General features: G+C 36.9%; 1 protein-coding gene across 1 annotated transcript in view; it reads left to right on the top strand.

Moving 5' to 3' along the window:
• Positions 1-24,704, top strand: part of LOC139552167 (corticotropin-releasing factor-binding protein-like) — a 42,201-nt gene extending 17,497 nt beyond the window's left edge. Inside the window, exon 7 of the mRNA XM_071363612.1 lies at positions 23,943-24,704. Within this exon, the coding sequence (XP_071219713.1) occupies positions 23,943-24,097 (155 nt within the window). The 3' untranslated portion in view covers positions 24,098-24,704. The remainder of the gene's footprint in view (positions 1-23,942) is intronic.
• Positions 24,705-25,029: the final 325 nt, after the last annotated feature.

The raw sequence follows: 25,029 nt of genomic DNA on the forward strand, positions 1-25,029 counted from the left end.
TTTATTAACCCCACCATCACCATCCTAACTAGAATATATCTTTATTACCCACCATCACCATCCTAACTAGAATATATCTTTATTACCCAACATCACCATCCTAACTAGAATATATCTTTACTACCCGCCATCACCATCCTAACTAGAATATATCTTTATTTCCCACCATCACCGCCCTAACTAGAATATATCTTTATTACCTACCATCACCATCCTAACTAGAATATATCTTTATTACCCACCATCACCATCCTAACTAGAATATATCTTTATTACCCACCATCACCATCCTAACTAGAATATATCTTTATTTCCCACCATCACCGCCCTAACTAGAATATATCTTTATTACCTACCATCACCATCCTAACTAGAATATATCTTTATTACCCACCATCACCATCCTAACTAGAATATATCTTTATTACCCACCATCACCATCCTAACTAGAATATATCTTTATTACCCACAATCACCATCCTAACTAGAATATATCTTTATTACCCACCATCACCATCCTAACTAGAATATATCTTTATTACCCACCATCACCGCCCTAACTAGAATATATCTTTATTACCCACCATCACCATCTTAACTAGAATATATCTTTATTACCCACACCATCACCATCCTAACTAGAATATATCTTTATGACCCACCATCACCATCCTAAGTAGAATATATCTTTATTACCCACCATCACCATCCTAACTAGAATATATCTTTATTACCCACCATCACCATCAAAAATAGAATATATCTTTATTACCCACCATCACCATCCTAACTAGAATATATCTTTATTACCCACCATCACCATCAAAACTAGAATATATCTTTATTACCCACCATCACCATCCTAACTAGAATATATCTTTATTACCCACCATCACCATCAAAACTAGAATATATCTTTATTACCCACCATCACCATCCTAACTAGAATATATCTTTATTACCCACCATCACCATCCTAACTAGAATATATCTTTATTACCCACCATCACCATCCTAACTAGAATATATCTTTATTACCCACCATCACCATCCTAACTAGAATATATCTTTATTACCCACCATCACCATCAAAACTAGAATATATCTTTATTACCCACCATCACCATCCTAACTAGAATATATCTTTATTACCCACCATCACCATCATAACTAGAATATATCTTTATTACCCACCATCACCATCCTAACTAGAATATATCTTTATTACCCACCATCACCATCCTAACTAGAATATATCTTTATTAACCCCACCATCACCACCCTAACTAGAATATATCTTTATTACCCACCATCACCATCCTAACTAGAATATATCTTTATTAACCCCACCATCACATCCTAACTAGAATATATCTTTATTACCCACCATCACCATCCTAACTAGAATATATCTTTATTACCCACCATCACCATCCTAACAAGAATATATCTTTATTAACTCCACCATCACCGCCCTAACTAGAATATATCTTTATTACCCACCATCACCATCCTAACTAGAATATATCTTTATTACCCACCATCACCATCCTAACTAGAATATATCTTTATTACCCACCATCACCATCCTAACTAGAATATATCTTTATTACCCACCATCACCATCCTAACTAGAATATATCTTTATTACCCACCATCACCGCCCTAACTAGAATATATCTTTATTACCCACCATCACCATCCTAACTAGAATATATCTTTATTAACCACCATCACCATCCTAACTAGAATATATCTTTATTACCCACCATCACCGCCCTAACTAGAATATATCTTTATTACCCACCATCACCATCCTAAGTAGAATATATCTTTATTAACCCCACCATCACCATCCTAACTAGAATATATCTTTATTACCCACCATCACCATCCTAACTAGAATATATCTTTATTACCCACCATCACCATCCTAACTAGAATATATCTTTATTACCCACCATCACCGCCCTAACTAGAATATATCTTTATTACCCACCATCACCATCCTAACTAGAATATATCTTTATTAACCCCACCATCACCATCCTAACTAGAATATATCTTTATTACCCACCATCACCATCCTAACTAGAATATATCTTCATTACCCACCATCACCATCCTAACTAAAATATTTCTTTATTACCCACCATCACCATCCTAACTAGAATATATCTTTATTACCCACCATCACCATCCTAACTAGAATATATCTTTATTAACCCCACCATCACCATCCTAACTAGAATATATCTTTATTACCCACCATCACCATCCTAACTAGAATATATCTTTATTACCCACCATCACCATCCTAAGTAGAATATATCTTTATTAACCCCACCATCACCATCCTAACTAGAATATATCTTTATTACCCACCATCACCATCCTAACTAGAATATATCTTTATTACCCAACATCACCATCCTAACTAGAATATATCTTTACTACCCGCCATCACCATCCTAACTAGAATATATCTTTATTTCCCACCATCACCGCCCTAACTAGAATATATCTTTATTACCTACCATCACCATCCTAACTAGAATATATCTTTATTAACCCCACCATCACATCCTAACTAGAATATATCTTTATTACCCACCATCACCGCCCTAACTAGAATATATCTTTATTACCCACCATCACCATCCTAAGTAGAATATATCTTTATTAACCCCACCATCACCATCCTAACTAGAATATATCTTTATTACCCACCATCACCATCCTAACTAGAATATATCTTTATTACTCACCATCACCATCCTAACTACAATATATCTTTACTACCTGCCATCACCATCCTAACTAGAATATATCTTTATTTCCCACCATCACCGCCCTAACTAGAATATATCTTTATTACCTTCCATCACCATCCTAACTACAATATATCTTTATTACCCACCATCACATCCTAACTAGAATATATCTTTATTAACCCCACCATCACATCCTAACTAGAATATATCTTTATTAACCCCACCATCACATCCTAACTAGAATATATCTTTATTACCCACCATCACCATCCTAACTAGAATATATCTTTATTACCCACCATCACCATCCTAACTAGAATATATCTTTATTAAACCCACCATCACATCCTAACTAGAATATATCTTTATTACCCACAATCACCATCCTAACTAGAATATATCTTTATTACCCACCATCACCATCCTAACAAGAATATATCTTTATTAACTCCACCATCACCATCCTAACTAGAATATATCTTAATTACCCACCATCACCATCCTAACCAGAATATATCTTTATTAACTCCACCATCACCATCTTAACTAGAATATATCTTTATTACCCACCATCACCATCCTAACTAGAATATATCCATATTACCCACCATCACCATCCTAACAAGAATATATCTTTATTAACTCCACCATCACCATCCTAACTAGAATATATCTTTATTACCCACCATCACATCCTAACTAGAATATATCTTTATTAACCCCACCATCACATCCTAACTAGAATATATCTTTATTACCCACCATCACCATCCTAACTAGAATATATCTTTATTACCCACCATCACCATCCTAACTAGAATATATCTTTATTAACCCCACCATCACATCCTAACTAGAATATATCTTTATTACCCACCATCACCATCCTAACTAGAATATATCTTTATTACCCACCATCACCATCCTAACTAGAATATATCTTTATTACCCACCATCACCATCCTAACTAGAATATTTCTTTATTACCCACCATCACCATCCTAACTAGAATATATCTGTATTACCCACCATCACCATCATAACTAGAATATATCTTTATTACCCACCATCACCATCCTAACTAGAATATATCTTTATTACCCACCATCACCATCCTAACTAGAATATATCTTTATTACCCACCATCACCATCAAAACTAGAATATATCTTTATTACCCACCATCACCATCCTAACTAGAATATATCTTTATTACCCACCATCACCATCCTAACTAGAATATATCTTTATTACCCACCATCACCATCATAACTAGAATATATCTTTATTACCCACCATCACCATCCTAACTAGAATATATCTTTATTACCCACCATCACCATCCTAACTAGAATATATCTTTATTAACCCCACCATCACATCCTAACTAGAATATATCTTTATTACCCACCATCACCATCCTAACTAGAATATATCTTTATTACCCACCATCACCATCCTAACTAGAATATATCTTTATTACCCACCATCACCATCCTAACTAGAATATTTCTTTATTACCCACCATCACCATCCTAACTAGAATATATCTGTATTACCCACCATCACCATCATAACTAGAATATATCTTTATTACCCACCATCACCATCCTAACTAGAATATATCTTTATTACCCACCATCACCATCCTAACTAGAATATATCTTTATTACCCACCATCACCATCAAAACTAGAATATATCTTTATTACCCACCATCACCATCCTAACTAGAATATATCTTTATTACCCACCATCACCATCCTAACTAGAATATATCTTTATTACCCACCATCACCATCATAACTAGAATATATCTTTATTACCCACCATCACCATCCTAACTAGAATATATCTTTATTACCCACCATCACATCCTAACTAGAATATATCTTTATTAACCCCACCATCACATCCTAACTAGAATATATCTTTATTATCCACCATCACCATCCTAACTAGAATATATCTTTATTAACTCCACCATCACCATCCTAACTAGAATATATCTTTATTACCCACCATCACCATCCTAACTAGAATATATCTTTATTACCCACCATCACCATCCTAACTAGAATATATCTTTATTACCCACCATCACCATCCTAACTAAAATATTTCTTTATTACCCACCATCACCATCCTAACTAGAATATATCTTTATTACCCACCATCACCATCCTAACTAGAATATATCTTTATTAACCCCACCATCACCATCCTAACTAGAATATATCTTTATTACCCACCATCACCATCCTAACTAGAATATATCTTTATTACCCACCATCACCATCCTAAGTAGAATATATCTTTATTAACCCCACCATCACCATCCTAACTAGAATATATCTTTATTACCCACCATCACCATCCTAACTAGAATATATCTTTATTACCCAACATCACCATCCTAACTAGAATATATCTTTACTACCCGCCATCACCATCCTAACTAGAATATATCTTTATTTCCCACCATCACCGCCCTAACTAGAATATATCTTTATTACCTACCATCACCATCCTAACTAGAATATATCTTTATTAACCCCACCATCACATCCTAACTAGAATATATCTTTATTACCCACCATCACCGCCCTAACTAGAATATATCTTTATTACCCACCATCACCATCCTAAGTAGAATATATCTTTATTAACCCCACCATCACCATCCTAACTAGAATATATCTTTATTACCCACCATCACCATCCTAACTAGAATATATCTTTATTACTCACCATCACCATCCTAACTACAATATATCTTTACTACCTGCCATCACCATCCTAACTAGAATATATCTTTATTAACCCCACCATCACATCCTAACTAGAATATATCTTTATTACCCACCATCACCATCCTAACTAGAATATATCTTTATTACCCACCATCACCATCCTAACTAGAATATATCTTTATTAAACCCACCATCACATCCTAACTAGAATATATCTTTATTACCCACAATCACCATCCTAACTAGAATATATCTTTATTACCCACCATCACCATCCTAACAAGAATATATCTTTATTAACTCCACCATCACCATCCTAACTAGAATATATCTTAATTACCCACCATCACCATCCTAACAAGAATATATCTTTATTAACTCCACCATCACCATCTTAACTAGAATATATCTTTATTACCCACCATCACCATCCTAACTAGAATATATCCATATTACCCACCATCACCATCCTAACAAGAATATATCTTTATTAACTCCACCATCACCATCCTAACTAGAATATATCTTTATTACCCACCATCACATCCTAACTAGAATATATCTTTATTAACCCCACCATCACATCCTAACTAGAATATATATTTATTACCCACCATCACCATCCTAACTAGAATATATCTTTATTACCCACCATCACCATCCTAACTAGAATATATCTTTATTAACCCCACCATCACATCCTAACTAGAATATATCTTTATTACCCACCATCACCATCCTAACTAGAATATATCTTTATTACCCACCATCACCATCCTAACTAGAATATATCTTTATTACCCACCATCACCATCCTAACTAGAATATTTCTTTATTACCCACCATCACCATCCTAACTAGAATATATCTGTATTACCCACCATCACCATCATAACTAGAATATATCTTTATTACCCACCATCACCATCCTAACTAGAATATATCTTTATTACCCACCATCACCATCCTAACTAGAATATATCTTTATTACCCACCATCACCATCAAAACTAGAATATATCTTTATTACCCACCATCACCATCCTAACTAGAATATATCTTTATTACCCACCATCACCATCCTAACTAGAATATATCTTTATTACCCACCATCACCATCATAACTAGAATATATCTTTATTACCCACCATCACCATCCTAACTAGAATATATCTTTATTACCCACCATCACATCCTAACTAGAATATATCTTTATTAACCCCACCATCACATCCTAACTAGAATATATCTTTATTATCCACCATCACCATCCTAACTAGAATATATCTTTATTAACTCCACCATCACCATCCTAACTAGAATATATCTTTATTACCCACCATCACCATCCTAACTAGAATATATCTTTATTACCCACCATCACCATCCTAACTAGAATATATCTTTATTACCCACCATCACCATCCTAACAAGAATATATCTTTATTAACCCCACCATCACCATCCTAACTAGAATATATCTTTATTACCCACCATCACCATCCTAACTAGAATATATCTTTATTACCCACCATCACCATCCTAACTAGAATATATCTTTATTACCCACCATCACCGCCCTAACTAGAATATATCTTTATTACCCACCATCACCATCCTAACTAGAATATATCTTTATTACCCACCATCACCATCCTAACTAGAATATATCTTTATTACCCACCATCACCATCCTAAGTAGAATATATCTTTATTACCCACCATCACCATCCTAACTAGAATATATCTTTATTACCCACCATCACCATCAAAACTAGAATATATCTGTATTACCCACCATCACCATCATAACTAGAATATATCTTTATTACCCACCATCACCATCCTAACTAGAATATATCTTTATTAACCCCACCATCACCATCCTAACTAGAATATATCTTTATTACCCACCATCACCATCCTAACTAGAATATATCTTTATTAACCCCACCATCACCGCCCTAACTAGAATATATCTTTATTACCCACCATCACCATCCTAAGTAGAATATATCTTTATTAACCCCACCATCACCATCCTAACTAGAATATATCTTTATTACCCACCATCACCATCCTAACTAGAATATATCTTTATTACTCACCATCACCATCCTAACTACAATATATCTTTACTACCTGCCATCACCATCCTAACTAGAATATATCTTTATTTCCCACCATCACCGCCCTAACTAGAATATATCTTTATTACCTTCCATCACCATCCTAACTAGAATATATCTTTATTACCCACCATCACATCCTAACTAGAATATATCTTTATTAACCCCACCATCACATCCTAACTAGAATATATCTTTATTAACCCCACCATCACATCCTAACTAGAATATATCTTTATTACCCACCATCACCATCCTAACTAGAATATATCTTTATTACCCACCATCACCATCCTAACTAGAATATATCTTTATTAACCCCACCATCACATCCTAACTAGAATATATCTTTATTACCCACAATCACCATCCTAACTAGAATATATCTTTAATACCCACCATCACCATCCTAACAAGAATATATCTTTATTAACTCCACCATCACCATCCTAACTAGAATATATCTTTATTACCCACCATCACCATCCTAACAAGAATATATCTTTATTAACTCCACCATCACCATCTTAACTAGAATATATCTTTATTACCCACCATCACCATCCTAACTAGAATATATCTTTATTACCCACCATCACCATCCTAACAAGAATATATCTTTATTAACTCCACCATCACCATCCTAACTAGAATATATCTTTATTACCCACCATCACATCCTAACTAGAATATATCTTTATTAACCCCACCATCACATCCTAACTAGAATATATCTTTATTACCCACCATCACCATCCTAACTAGAATATATCTTTATTACCCACCATCACCATCCTAACTAGAATATATCTTTATTAACCCCACCATCACATCCTAACTAGAATATATCTTTATTACCCACCATCACCATCCTAACTAGAATATATCTTTATTACCCACCATCACCATCCTAACTAGAATATATCTTTATTACCCACCATCACCATCCTAACTAGAATATATCTTTATTAACCCCACCATCACATCCTAACTAGAATATATCTTTATTACCCACAATCACCATCCTAACTAGAATATATCTTCATTACCCACCATCACCATCCTAACAAGAATATATCTTTATTAACTCCACCATCACCATCCTAACTAGAATATATCTTTAATACCCACCATCACCATCCTAACTAGAATATATCTTTATTACCCACCATCACCATCCTAACTAGAATATATCTTTATTACCCACCATCACCATCCTAACTAGAATATATCTTTATTACCCACCATCACCATCCTAACTAGAATATATCTTTATTACCCACCATCACCATCCTAACTAGAATATATCTTTATTACTCACCATCACCATCCTAACTACAATATATCTTTACTACCTGCCATCACCATCCTAACTAGAATATATCTTTATTTCCCACCATCACCGCCCTAACTAGAATATATCTTTATTACCTTCCATCACCATCCTAACTAGAATATATCTTTATTACCCACCATCACATCCTAACTAGAATATATCTTTATTAACCCCACCATCACATCCTAACTAGAATATATCTTTATTAACCCCACCATCACATCCTAACTAGAATATATCTTTATTACCCACCATCACCATCCTAACTAGAATATATCTTTATTACCCACCATCACCATCCTAACTAGAATATATCTTTATTAACCCCACCATCACATCCTAACTAGAATATATCTTTATTACCCACAATCACCATCCTAACTAGAATATATCTTTATTACCCACCATCACCATCCTAACAAGAATATATCTTTATTAACTCCACCATCACCATCCTAACTAGAATATATCTTTATTACCCACCATCACCATCCTAACAAGAATATATCTTTATTAACTCCACCATCACCATCTTAACTAGAATATATCTTTATTACCCACCATCACCATCCTAACTAGAATATATCTTTATTACCCACCATCACCATCCTAACAAGAATATATCTTTATTAACTCCACCATCACCATCCTAACTAGAATATATCTTTATTACCCACCATCACATCCTAACTAGAATATATCTTTATTAACCCCACCATCACATCCTAACTAGAATATATCTTTATTACCCACCATCACCATCCTAACTAGAATATATCTTTATTACCCACCATCACCATCCTAACTAGAATATATCTTTATTAACCCCACCATCACATCCTAACTAGAATATATCTTTATTACCCACCATCACCATCCTAACTAGAATATATCTTTATTACCCACCATCACCATCCTAACTAGAATATATCTTTATTACCCACCATCACCATCCTAACTAGAATATATCTTTATTAACCCCACCATCACATCCTAACTAGAATATATCTTTATTACCCACAATCACCATCCTAACTAGAATATATCTTTATTACCCACCATCACCATCCTAACAAGAATATATCTTTATTAACTCCACCATCACCATCCTAACTAGAATATATCTTTAATACCCACCATCACCATCCTAACTAGAATATATCTTTATTACCCACCATCACCATCCTAACTAGAATATATCTTTATTACCCACCATCACCATCCTAACTAGAATATATCTTTATTACCCACCATCACCATCCTAACTAGAATATATCTTTATTACCCACCATCACCGCCCTAACTAGAATATATCTTTATTACCCACCATCACCGCCCTAACTAGAATATATATTTATTACCCACCATCACCATCCTAACTAGAATATATCTTTATTACCCACACCATCACCATCCTAACTAGAATATATCTTTATTACCCACCATCACCATCCTAAGTAGAATATATCTTTATTACCCACCATCACCATCCTAACTAGAATATATCTTTATTACCCACCATCACCATCCTAACTAGAATATATCTTTATTAACCCCACCATCACCGCCCTAACTAGAATATATCTTTATTACCCACCATCACCATCAAAACTAGAATATATCTGTATTACCCACCATCACCATCATAACTAGAATATATCTTTATTACCCACCATCACCATCCTAACTAGAATATATCTTTATTACCCACCATCACCATCCTAACTAGAATATATCTTTATTAACCCCACCATCACCGCCCTAACTAGAATATATCTTTATTACCCACCATCACCATCCTAACAAGAATATATCATTATTACCCACCATCACCATCCTAACTAGAATATATCTTTATTACCCACCATCACCATCCTAAGTAGAATATATCTTTATTAACCCCACCATCACCATCCTAACTAGAATATATCTTTATTACCCACCATCACCATCCTAACTAGAATATATCTTTATTTCCCACCATCACCATCCTAACTAGAATATATCTTTATTACCCACCATCACATCCTAACTAGAATATATCTTTATTAACCCCACCATCACATCCTAACTAGAATATATCTTTATTAACCCCACCATCACATTCTAACTAGAATATATCTTTATTACCCACCATCACCATCCTAACTAGAATATATCTTTATTACCCACCATCACCATCCTAACTAGAATATATCTTTATTAACCCCACCATCACATCCTAACTAGAATATATCTTTATTACCCACAATCACCATCCTAACTAGAATATATCTTTATTACCCACCATCACCATCCTAACAAGAATATATCTTTATTAACTCCACCATCACCATCCTAACTAGAATATATCTTTATTACCCACCATCACCATCCTAACAAGAATATATCTTTATTAACTCCACCATCACCATCCTAACTAGAATATATCTTTATTACCCACCATCACCATCCTAACTAGAATATATCTTTATTACCCACCATCACCATCCTAACAAGAATATATCTTTATTATCTCCACCATCACCATCCTATCTAGAATATATCTTTATTACCCACCATCACATCCTAACTAGAATATATCTTTATTAACCCCACCATCACATCCTAACTAGAATATATCTTTATTATCCACCATCACCATCCTAACTAGAATATATCTTTATTAACCCCACCATCACCATCCTAACTAGAATATATCTTTATTAACTCCACCATCACCATCCTAACTAGAATATATCTTTATTACCCACCATCACCATCCTAACTAGAATATATCTTTATTACCCACCATCACCATCCTAACTAGAATATATCTTTATTACCCACCATCACCATCCTAACAAGAATATATCTTTATTAACCCCACCATCACCATCCTAACTAGAATATATCTTTATTACCCACCATCACCATCCTAACTAGAATATATCTTTATTACCCACCATCACCATCCTAACTAGAATATATCTTTATTACCCACCATCACCGCCCTAACTAGAATATATCTTTATTACCCACCATCACCATCCTAACTAGAATATATCTTTATTACCCACACCATCACCATCCTAACTAGAATATATCTTTATTACCCACCATCACCATCCTAAGTAGAATATATCTTTATTACCCACCATCACCATCCTAACTAGAATATATCTTTATTACCCACCATCACCGCCCTAACTAGAATATATCTTTATTACCCACCATCACCATCCTAACTAGAATATATCTTTATTACCCACACCATCACCATCCTAACTAGAATATATCTTTATTACCCACCATCACCATCAAAACTAGAATATATCTGTATTACCCACCATCACCATCCTAACTAGAATATATCTTTATTACCTACCATCACCATCCTAACTAGAATATATCTTTATTAACCCCACCATCACCGCCCTAACTAGAATATATCTTTATTACCCACCATCACCATCCTAAGTAGAATATATCTTTATTAACCCCACCATCACCATCCTAACTAGAATATATCTTTATTACCCACCATCACCATCCTAACTAGAATATATCTTTATTACTCACCATCACCATCCTAACTACAATATATCTTTACTACCCGCCATCACCATCCTAACTAGAATATATCTTTATTTCCCACCATCACCGCCCTAACTAGAATATATCTTTATTACCTTCCATCACCATCCTAACTAGAATATATCTTTATTACCCACCATCACATCCTAACTAGAATATATCTTTATTAACCCCACCATCACATCCTAACTAGAATATATCTTTATTACCCACCATCACCATCCTAACTAGAATATATCTTTATTACCCACCATCACCATCCTAACTAGAATATATCTTTATTAACCCCACCATCACATCCTAACTAGAATATATCTTTATTACCCACAATCACCATCCTAACTAGAATATATCTTTATTACCCACCATCACCATCCTAACTAGAATATATCTTTATTACCCACCATCACCATCCTAACTAGAATATATCTTTATTACCCACCATCACCATCCTAACTAGAATATATCTTTATTACCCACCATCACCATCCTAACTAGAATATATCTTTATTACCCACCATCACCATCCTAACAAGAATATATCTTTATTAACTCCACCATCACCATCCTAACTAGAATATATCTTTATTACCCACCATCACCATCCTAACAAGAATATATCTTTATTAACTCCACCATCACCATCCTAACTAGAATATATCTTTATTACCCACCATCACCATCCTAACTAGAATATATCTTTATTACCCACCATCACCATCCTAACAAGAATATATCTTTATTAACTCCACCATCACCATCCTAACTAGAATATATCTTTATTACCCACCATCACATCCTAACTAGAATATATCTTTATTAACCCCACCATCACATCCTAACTAGAATATATCTTTATTATCCACCATCACCATCCCAACTAGAATATATCTTTATTAACCCCACCATCACCATCCTAACTAGAATATATCTTTATTAACTCCACCATCACCATCCTAACTAGAATATATCTTTATTACCCACCATCACCATCCTAACTAGAATATATACATTTACATTTACATTTAAGTCATTTAGCAGACGCTCTTATCCAGAGCGACTTACAAATTGGTGCATTCACCTTATGACATCCAGTGGAACGGCCACTTTACAATAGTGCATCTAAATCTTTTAAGGGGGGGGGGAGTGAGAAGGATTACTTTATCCTATCCTAGGTATTCCTTAAAGAGGTGGGGTTTCAGGTGTCTCCGGAAGGTGGTGATTGACTCCGCTGTCCTGGCGTCGTGAGGGAGTTTGTTCCACCATTGGGGGGCCAGAGCAGCGAACAGTTTTGACTGGGCTGAGCGGGAACTGTACTTCCTCAGTGGTAGGGAGGCGAGCAGGCCAGAGGTGGATGAACGCAGTGCCCTTGTTTGGGTGTAGGGCCTGATCAGAGCCTGGAGGTACTGAGGTGCCGTTCCCCTCACAGCTCCGTAGGCAAGCACCATGGTCTTGTAGCGGATGCGAGCTTCAACTGGAAGCCAGTGGAGAGAGCGGAGGAGCGGGGTGACGTGAGAGAACTTGGGAAGGTTGAACACCAGACGGGCTGCGGCGTTCTGGATGAGTTGTAGGGGTTTAATGGCACAGGCAGGGAGCCCAGCCAACAGCGAGTTGCAGTAATCCAGACGGGAGATGACAAGTGCCTGGATTAGGACCTGCGCCGCTTCCTGTGTGAGGCAGGGTCGTACTCTGCGGATGTTGTAGAGCATGAACCTACAGGAACGGGCCACCGCCTTGATGTTGGTTGAGAACGACAGGGTGTTGTCCAGGATCACGCCAAGGTTCTTAGCGCTCTGGGAGGAGGACACAATGGAGTTGTCAACCGTGATGGCGAGATCATGGAACGTGCAGTCCTTCCCCGGGAGGAAGAGCAGCTCCGTCTTGCCGAGGTTCAGCTTGAGGTGGTGATCCGTCATCCACACTGATATGTCTGCCAGACATGCAGAGATGCGATTCGCCACCTGGTCATCAGAAGGGGGAAAGGAGAAGATTAGTTGTGTGTCGTCTGCATAGCAATGATAGGAGAGACCATGTGAGGTTATGACAGAGCCAAGTGACTTGGTGTATAGCGAGAATAGGAGAGGGCCTAGAACAGAGCCCTGGGGGACACCAGTGGTGAGAGCACGTGGTGAGGAGACAGATTCTCGCCACGCCACCTGGTAGGAGCGACCTGTCAGGTAGGACGCAATCCAAGCGTGGGCCGCGCCGGAGATGCCCAACTCGGAGAGGGTGGAGAGGAGGATCTGATGGTTCACAGTATCGAAGGCAGCCGATAGGTCTAGAAGGATGAGAGCAGAGGAGAGAGAGTTAGCTTTAGCAGTGCGGAGCGCCTCCGTGATACAGAGAAGAGCAGTCTCAGTTGAATGACTAGTCTTGAAACCTGACTGATTTGGATCAAGAAGGTCATTCTGAGAGAGATAGCGGGAGAGCTGGCCAAGGACGGCACGTTCAAGAGTTTTGGAGAGAAAAGAAAGAAGGGATACTGGTCTGTAGTTGTTGACATCGGAGGGATCGAGTGTAGGTTTTTTCAGAAGGGGTGCAACTCTCGCTCTCTTGAAGACGGAAGGGACGTAGCCAGCGGTCAGGGATGAGTTGATGAGCGAGGTGAGGTAAGGGAGAAGGTCTCCGGAAATGGTCTGGAGAAGAGAGGAGGGGATAGGGTCAAGCGGGCAGGTTGTTGGGCGGCCGGCCGTCACAAGACGCGAGATTTCATCTGGAGAGAGAGGGGAGAAAGAGGTCAGAGCACAGGGTGGGGCAGTGTGAGCAGAACCAGCGGTGTCGTTTGACTTAGCAAACGAGGATCGGATGTCGTCGACCTTCTTTTCAAAATGGTTGGCGAAGTCATCTGCAGAGAGGGAGGAGGGGGGGAGGGGGAGGAGGATTCAGGAGGGAGGAGAAGGTGGCAAAGAGCTTCCTGGGGTTAGAGGCAGATGCTTGGAATTTAGAGTGGTAGAAAGTGGCTTTAGCAGCAGAGACAGAAGAGGAAAATGTAGAGAGGAGGGAGTGAAAGGATGCCAGGTCCGCAGGGAGGCGAGTTTTCCTCCATTTCCGCTCGGCTGCCCGGAGCCCTGTTCTGTGAGCTCGCAATGAGTCGTCGAGCCACGGAGCGGGAGGGGAGGACCGAGCCGGCCTGGAGGATAGGGGACATAGAGAGTCAAAGGATGCAGAAAGGGAGGAGAGGAGGGTTGAGGTGGCAGAATCAGGAGATAGGTTGGAGAAGGTTTGAGCAGAGGGAAGAGATGATAGGATGGAAGAGGAGAGGGTAGCGGGGGAGAGAGAGCGAAGGTTGGGACGGCGCGATACCATCCGAGTAGGGGCAGTGTGGGAAGTGTTGGATGAGAGCGAGAGGGAAAAGGATACAAGGTAGTGGTCGGAGACTTGGAGGGGAGTTGCAATGAGGTTAGTGGAAGAACAGCATCTAGTAAAGATAAGGTCGAGCGTATTGCCTGCCTTGTGAGTAGGGGGGGAAGGTGAGAGGGTGAGGTCAAAAGAGGAGAGGAGTGGAAAGAAGGAGGCAGAGAGGAATGAGTCAAAGGTAGACGTGGGGAGGTTAAAGTCGCCCAGAACTGTGAGAGGTGAGCCGTCCTCAGGAAAGGAGCTAATCAAGGCATCGAGCTCATTGATGAACTCTCCGAGGGAACCTGGAGGGCGATAAATGATAAGGATGTTAAGCTTGAAAGGGCTGGTAACTGTGACAGCATGGAATTCAAAGGAGGCGATAGACAGATGGGTAAGGGGAGAAAGAGAGAATGACCACTTGGGAGAGATGAGGATCCCGGTGCCACCACCCCGCTGACCAGAAGCTCTCGGGGTGTGCGAGAACACGTGGGCGGACGAAGAGAGAGCAGTAGGAGTAGCAGTGTTATCTGTGGTGATCCATGTTTCCGTCAGTGCCAGGAAGTCGAGGGACTGGAGGGAGGCATAGGCTGAGATGAACTCTGCCTTGTTGGCCGCAGATCGGCAGTTCCAGAGGCTACCGGAGACCTGGAACTCCACGTGGGTCGTGCGCGCTGGGACCACCAGATTAGGGTGGCCGATGCCACGCGGTGTGGCATCGGTGTGGCATATCTTTATTACCCACCATCACCATCCTAACTAGAATATATCTTTATTACCCACCATCACCATCCTAACAAGAATATATCTTTATTAACCCCACCATCACCATCCTAACTAGAATATATCTTTATTACCCACCATCACCATCCTAACTAGAATATATCTTTATTACCCACCATCACCATCCTAACTAGAATATATCTTTATTACCCACCATCACCGCCCTAACTAGAATATATCTTTATTACCCACCATCACCATCCTAACTAGAATATATCTTTATTACCCACACCATCACCATCCTAACTAGAATATATCTTTATTACCCACCATCACCATCCTAAGTAGAATATATCTTTATTACCCACCATCACCATCCTAACTAGAATATATCTTTATTACCCACCATCACCGCCCTAACTAGAATATATCTTTATTACCCACCATCACCATCCTAACTAGAATATATCTTTATTACCCACACCATCACCATCCTAACTAGAATATATCTTTATTACCCACCATCACCATCAAAACTAGAATATATCTGTATTACCCACCATCACCATCCTAACTAGAATATATCTTTATTACCCACCATCACCATCCTAACTAGAATATATCTTTATTAACCCCACCATCACCGCCCTAACTAGAATATATCTTTATTACCCACCATCACCATCCTAAGTAGAATATATCTTTATTAACCCCACCATCACCATCCTAACTAGAATATATCTTTATTACCCACCATCACCATCCTAACTAGAATATATCTTTATTACTCACCATCACCATCCTAACTACAATATATCTTTACTACCCGCCATCACCATCCTAACTAGAATATATCTTTATTTCCCACCATCACCGCCCTAACTAGAATATATCTTTATTACCTTCCATCACCATCCTAACTAGAATATATCTTTATTACCCACCATCACATCCTAACTAGAATATATCTTTATTAACCCCACCATCACATCCTAACTAGAATATATCTTTATTACCCACCATCACCATCCTAACTAGAATATATCTTTATTACCCACCATCACCATCCTAACTAGAATATATCTTTATTAACCCCACCATCACATCCTAACTAGAATATATCTTTATTACCCACAATCACCATCCTAACTAGAATATATCTTTATTACCCACCATCACCATCCTAACAAGAATATATCTTTATTAACTCCACCATCACCATCCTAACTAGAATATATCTTTATTACCCACCATCACCATCCTAACAAGAATATATCTTTATTAACTCCACCATCACCATCCTAACTAGAATATATCTTTATTACCCACCATCACCATCCTAACTAGAATATATCTTTATTACCCACCATCACCATCCTAACTAGAATATATCTTTATTACCCACCATCACCATCCTAACTAGAATATATCTTTATTACCCACCATCACCATCCTAACTAGAATATATCTTTATTAACCACCATCACCATCCTAACTAGAATATATCTTTATTACCCACCATCACCATCCTAACTAGAATATATCTTTATTACCCACCATCACCATCCTAACTAGAATATATCTTTATTAACCACCATCACCATCCTAACTAGAATATATCTTTATTACCCACCATCACCATCCTAACTAGAATATATCTTTATTACCCACCATCACCATCCTAACTAGAATATATCTTTATTACCCCCACCATCACATCCTAACTAGAATATATCTTTATTACCCACCATCACCATCCTAACTAGAATATATCTTTATTACCCACCATCACCATCCTAACTAGAATATATCTTTATTACCCACCATCACCATCCTAACTAGAATATATCTTTATTAACCCCACCATCACATCCTAACTAGAATATATCTTTATTACCCACAATCACCATCCTAACTAGAATATATCTTTATTAACCCCACCACCATCCTAACAAGAATATATCTTTATTAACTCCACCATCACCATCCTAATTAGAATATATCTTTATTACCCACCATCACCATCCTAACTAGAATATATCTTTATTACCCACCATCACCATCCTAACTAGAATATATCTTTATTACCCATCATCACCATCCTAACTAGAATATATCTTTATTACCCACCATCACCATCCTAACTAGAATATATCTTTATTACCCACCATCACCATCCTAACTAGAATATATCTTTATTAACCCCACCATCACCATCCTAACAAGAATATATCTTTATTAACTCCACCATCACCATCCTAACTAGAATATATCTTTATTACCCACCATCACCATCCTAACTAGAATATATATTTATTAACCCCACCATCACATCCTAACTAGAATATATCTTTATTACCCACCATCACCATCCTAACTAGAATATATCTTTATTACCCACCATCACCATCCTAACTAGAATATATATTTATTAACCCCACCATCACATCCTAACTAGAATATATCTTTATTACCCACAATCACCATCCTAACTAGAATATATCTTTATTACCCACCATCACCATCCTAACAAGAATATATCTTTATTAACTCCACCATCACCATCCTAACTAGAATATATCTTTATTACCCACCATCACCATCCTAACAAGAATATATCTTTATTAACTCCACCATCACCATCCTAACTAGAATATATCTTTATTACCCACCATCACCATCCTAACTAGAATATATCTTTATTACCCACCATCACCATCCTAACTAGAATATATCTTTATTACCCACCATCACCATCCTAACTAGAATATATCTTTATTACCCACCATCACCATCCTAACTAGAATATATCTTTATTAACCACCATCACCATCCTAACTAGAATATATCTTTATTACCCACCATCACCATCCTAACTAGAATATATCTTTATTACCCACCATCACCATCCTAACTAGAATATATCTTTATTAACCACCATCACCATCCTAACTAGAATATATCTTTATTACCCACCATCACCATCCTAACTAGAATATATCTTTATTACCCACCATCACCATCCTAACTAGAATATATCTTTATTACCCCCACCATCACATCCTAACTAGAATATATCTTTATTACCCACCATCACCATCCTAACTAGAATATATCTTTATTACCCACCATCACCATCCTAACTAGAATATATCTTTATTACCCACCATCACCATCCTAACTAGAATATATCTTTATTAACCCCACCATCACATCCTAACTAGAATATATCTTTATTACCCACAATCACCATCCTAACTAGAATATATCTTTATTAACCCCACCACCATCCTAACAAGAATATATCTTTATTAACTCCACCATCACCATCCTAATTAGAATATATCTTTATTACCCACCATCACCATCCTAACTAGAATATATCTTTATTACCCACCATCACCATCCTAACTAGAATATATCTTTATTACCCATCATCACCATCCTAACTAGAATATATCTTTATTACCCACCATCACCATCCTAACTAGAATATATCTTTATTACCCACCATCACCATCCTAACTAGAATATATCTTTATTACCCACCATCACCATCCTAACTAGAATATATCTTTATTAACCCCACCATCACATCCTAACTAGAATATATCTTTATTACCCACAATCACCATCCTAACTAGAATATATCTTTATTACCCACCATCACCATCCTAACAAGAATATATCTTTATTAACCCCACCATCACATCCTAACTAGAATATATATTTATTACCCACCATCACCATCCTAACTAGAATATATCTTTATTACCCACCATCACCATCCTAACTAGAATATATATTTATTACCCACCATCACCATCCTAACTAGAATATATCTTTATTACCCACCATCACCATCCTAACTAGAATATATCTTTATTACCCACCATCACCATCCTAACTAGAATATATATTTATTACCCACCATCACCATCCTAACTAGAATATATCTTTATTACCCACCATCACCATCCTAACTAGAATATATCTTTATTACCCACCATCACCATCCTAACTAGAATATATCTTTATTACCCACCATCACCATCCTAACTAGAATATATCTTTATTACCCACCATCACCATCCTAACTATAATATATCTTTATTACCCACCATCACCATCCTAACTAGAATATATCTTTATTAACCCCACCATCACCATCCTAACTAGAATATATCTTTATTACCCACCATCACCATCCTAACTAGAATATATCTTTATTACCCACCATCACCATCCTAACTAGAATATATCTTTATTACCCACCATCACCATCCTAACTAGAATATATCTTTATTACCCACCATCACCATCCTAACTAGAATATATCTTTATTACCCACCATCACCATCCTAACTAGAATATATCTTTATTACCCACCATCACCATCCTAACTAGAATATATCTTTATTACCCACCATCACCATCCTAACTAGAATATATCTTTATTAACCCCACCATCACCATCCTAACTAGAATATATCTTTATTACCCACCATCACCATCCTAACTAGAATATATCTTTATTACCCACCATCACCATCCTAACTAGAATATATCTTTATTACCCACCATCACCATCCTAACTAGAATATATCTTTACTACCCACCATCACCATCCTAACTAGAATATATCTTTATTAACTCCACCACCATCCTAACTAGAATATATCTTTATTACCCACCATCACCATCCTAATTAGAATATATCTTTATTACCCACCATCACCATCCTAACTAGAATATATCTTTATTACCCACCATCACCATCCTAACTAGAATATATCTTTATTACCCATCATCACCATCCTAACTAGAATATATCTTTATTAACCCCACCATCACATCCTAACTAGAATATATCTTTATTACCCACAATCACCATCCTAACTAGAATATATCTTTATTACCCACCATCACCATCCTAACTAGAATATATCTTTATTAACCCCACCATCACCATCCTAACTAGAATATATCTTTATTACCCACACCATCACCATCCTAACTAGAATATATCTTTATTACCCACCATCACCATCCTAAGTAGAATATATCTTTATTACCCACCATCACCATCCTAACTAGAATATATCTTTATTACCCACCATCACCATCCTAACTAGAATATATCTTTATTACCCACCATCACCATCCTAACTAGAATATATCTTTATTACCCACCATCACCATCCTAACTAGAATATATCTTTATTACCCACCATCACCATCCTAACTAGAATATATCTTTATTACCCACCATCACCATCCTAACTAGAATATATCTTTATTACCCACCATCACCATCCTAACTAGAATATATCTTTATTACCCACCATCACCATCCTAACTAGAATATATCTTTATTACCCACCATCACCATCCTAACTAGAATATATCTTTATTACCCACCATCACCATCCTAACTAGAATATATCTTTATTAACCCCACCATCACCTCCCTAACTAGAATATATCTTTATTACCCACCATCACCATCCTAAGTAGAATATATCTTTATTAACCCCACCATCACCATCCTAAGTAGAATATATCTTTATTAACCCCACCATCACCATCCTAACTAGAACATATCTTTATTACCCACCATCACCATCCTAACTACAATATATCTTTACTACCCGCCATCACCATCCTAACTAGAATATATCTTTATTACCCACCATCACCATCCTAACTAGAATATATCTTTATTACTCACCATCACATCCTAACTAGAATATATCTTTATTAACCCCACCATCACATCCTAACTAGAATATATCTTTATTACCCACCATCACCATCCTAACTAGAATATATCTTTATTACCCACCATCACCATCCTAACTAGAATATATGTTTATTAACCCCACCATCACCATCCTAACTAGAATATATCTTTATTACCCACAATCACCATCCTAACTAGAATATATCTTTATTACCCACCATCACCATCCTAACAAGAATATATCTTTATTAACCCCACCATCACATCCTAACTAGAATATATCTTTATTACCCACCATCACCATCCTAACTAGAATATATCTTTATTACCCACCATCACCATCCTAACTAGAATATATCTTTATTACCCACAATCACCATCCTAACTAGAATATATCTTTATTACCCACCATCACCATCCTAACAAGAATATATCTTTATTAACCCCACCATCACATCCTAACTAGAATATATATTTATTACCCACCATCACCATCCTAACTAGAATATATCTTTATTACCCACCATCACCATCCTAACTAGAATATATCTTTATTACCCACCATCACCATCCTAACTAGAATATATCTTTATTACCCACCATCACCATCCTAACTAGAATATATCTTTATTACCCACCATCACCATCCTAACTAGAATATATCTTTATTACCCACCATCACCATCCTAACTAGAATATATCTTTATTACCCACCATCACCATCCTAACTAGAATATATCTTTATTACCCACCATCACCATCCTAACTAGAATATATCTTTATTACCCACCATCACCATCCTAACTAGAATATATCTTTATTACCCACCATCACCATCCTAACTAGAATATATCTTTATTACCCACCATCACCATCCTAACTAGAATATATCTTTATTAACCCCACCATCACCATCCTAACTAGAATATATCTTTATTACCCACCATCACCATCCTAACTAGAATATATATTTATTACCCACCATCACCATCCTAACTAGAATATATCTTTATTACCCACCATCACCATCCTAACTAGAATATATCTTTATTACCCACCATCACCATCCTAACTAGAATATATCTTTATTACCCACCATCACCATCCTAACTAGAATATATCTTTATTACCCACCATCACCATCCTAACTAGAATATATCTTTATTACCCACCATCACCATCCTAACTAGAATATATCTTTATTAACCCCACCATCACCATCCTAACTAGAATATATCTTTATTACCCACCATCACCATCGTTACTAGAATATATCTTTATTACCCACCATCACCATCATAACAAAAATATATCTTTATTAACCCCACCATCACCATCCTAACTAGAATATATCTTTATTACCCACCATCACCATCCTAACTAGAATATATCTTTATTATCCACCATCACCATCCTAACTAAAATATATCTTTATTAAAACCCCACCACCATCCTAACTAGAATATATCTTTATTACCCATTTTTGAATGGAAAGTTTTTTGTTGTTGCTTTGCTTACCGTGTGCAATATACTGTCTGACTGTTTTTGACTTTCTCTCTTTCCCTCGTCCTACAGCCCAGATGAAGATAGGTTGCGATAACACGGTGGTTAGGATGGTGTCCAGCGGGAAGTTTGTCAACCGGGTGGCGTTCCAGTACCGTCTGCTGGACCGGCAGGAGCTGCAGAGGATCAAGGTGAACAGTGTGGAGGATTTCTGCTTCACTGGCTGAGCTCTCTGTCTCTTTATCTAGCCCCCCCCCCCCCCCCCCCCCCCCAACATTTTGTCTATCTACCACCTAGCTAATGGGGACCACCCGTCACCGGCTGCCAAATCTACTATGAGACTGATTACAGAAAAAAAAGCCTGAAGGTTGCCATAAAATTCTGTTCTGTACTACATTTTGAATTTAAAGAGATTTATTAATTTTGTACCTCATTCGTTTTTTCTTTTGCTCACTATATGTTCAATGAATTGTGGCTGGCGCTCAAGCTTAATAAAGTGTTATTTTGTGTTTGTGGGCATTTCTAATATTGGTTTTGATTTTGTATTTAGATTGTTTAACTTGTGTGATTATATGCAGTACATGACTGTACAAGCGGGCCAGTGAGGGTGTTAGCAGGGCGTTTTTGGGTCACATTCTTTACAAGAAAGGGTTCTGAAAAAACGGAATGTTTCTATCTATTTATTTTGCGAGACGATGTGTGTGGTTACGGGACTGTGGATGGAGGCGAGTGTTCAATGGAGGATGTAGAATACATGTTCATTAGTGTTATCTATATTTATTTGTATCAAACTATTTTTTTGTAATAAAACTGAATCGCATGAGAAAGCACTCATTGGAGATGATAATTCCTTTCATTTTTGAATCAGTAAAATGACGCAGAACTAACAGGGTTGGCTGTCAGGGGAAGGATGCTGGGGGGGTCTCGTGGGGTCACTATGTAGAGGAATGGAAGATGTCAACATCAGTCACATGTCTCAACCTAACAAGCAAACCCTCTCCAGTTCCCGATTACACAGAGTTTAAGCACCCTTAAAATAGTCAATAGTTAAAGACATGTTAATCTAATTTGATTAGTTGAGTTTACTTCAATAGAACCAGAAAGAACACTGTGATATTTTGGTATCCAAGTCATTCCATGTCCTGAAGCGTAATCCCTC

The sequence above is a fragment of the Salvelinus alpinus genome, chromosome 24 (assembly GCF_045679555.1).
Source record: "Salvelinus alpinus chromosome 24, SLU_Salpinus.1, whole genome shotgun sequence".
NCBI classification, from domain to species: Eukaryota; Metazoa; Chordata; class Actinopteri; order Salmoniformes; family Salmonidae; genus Salvelinus; species Salvelinus alpinus.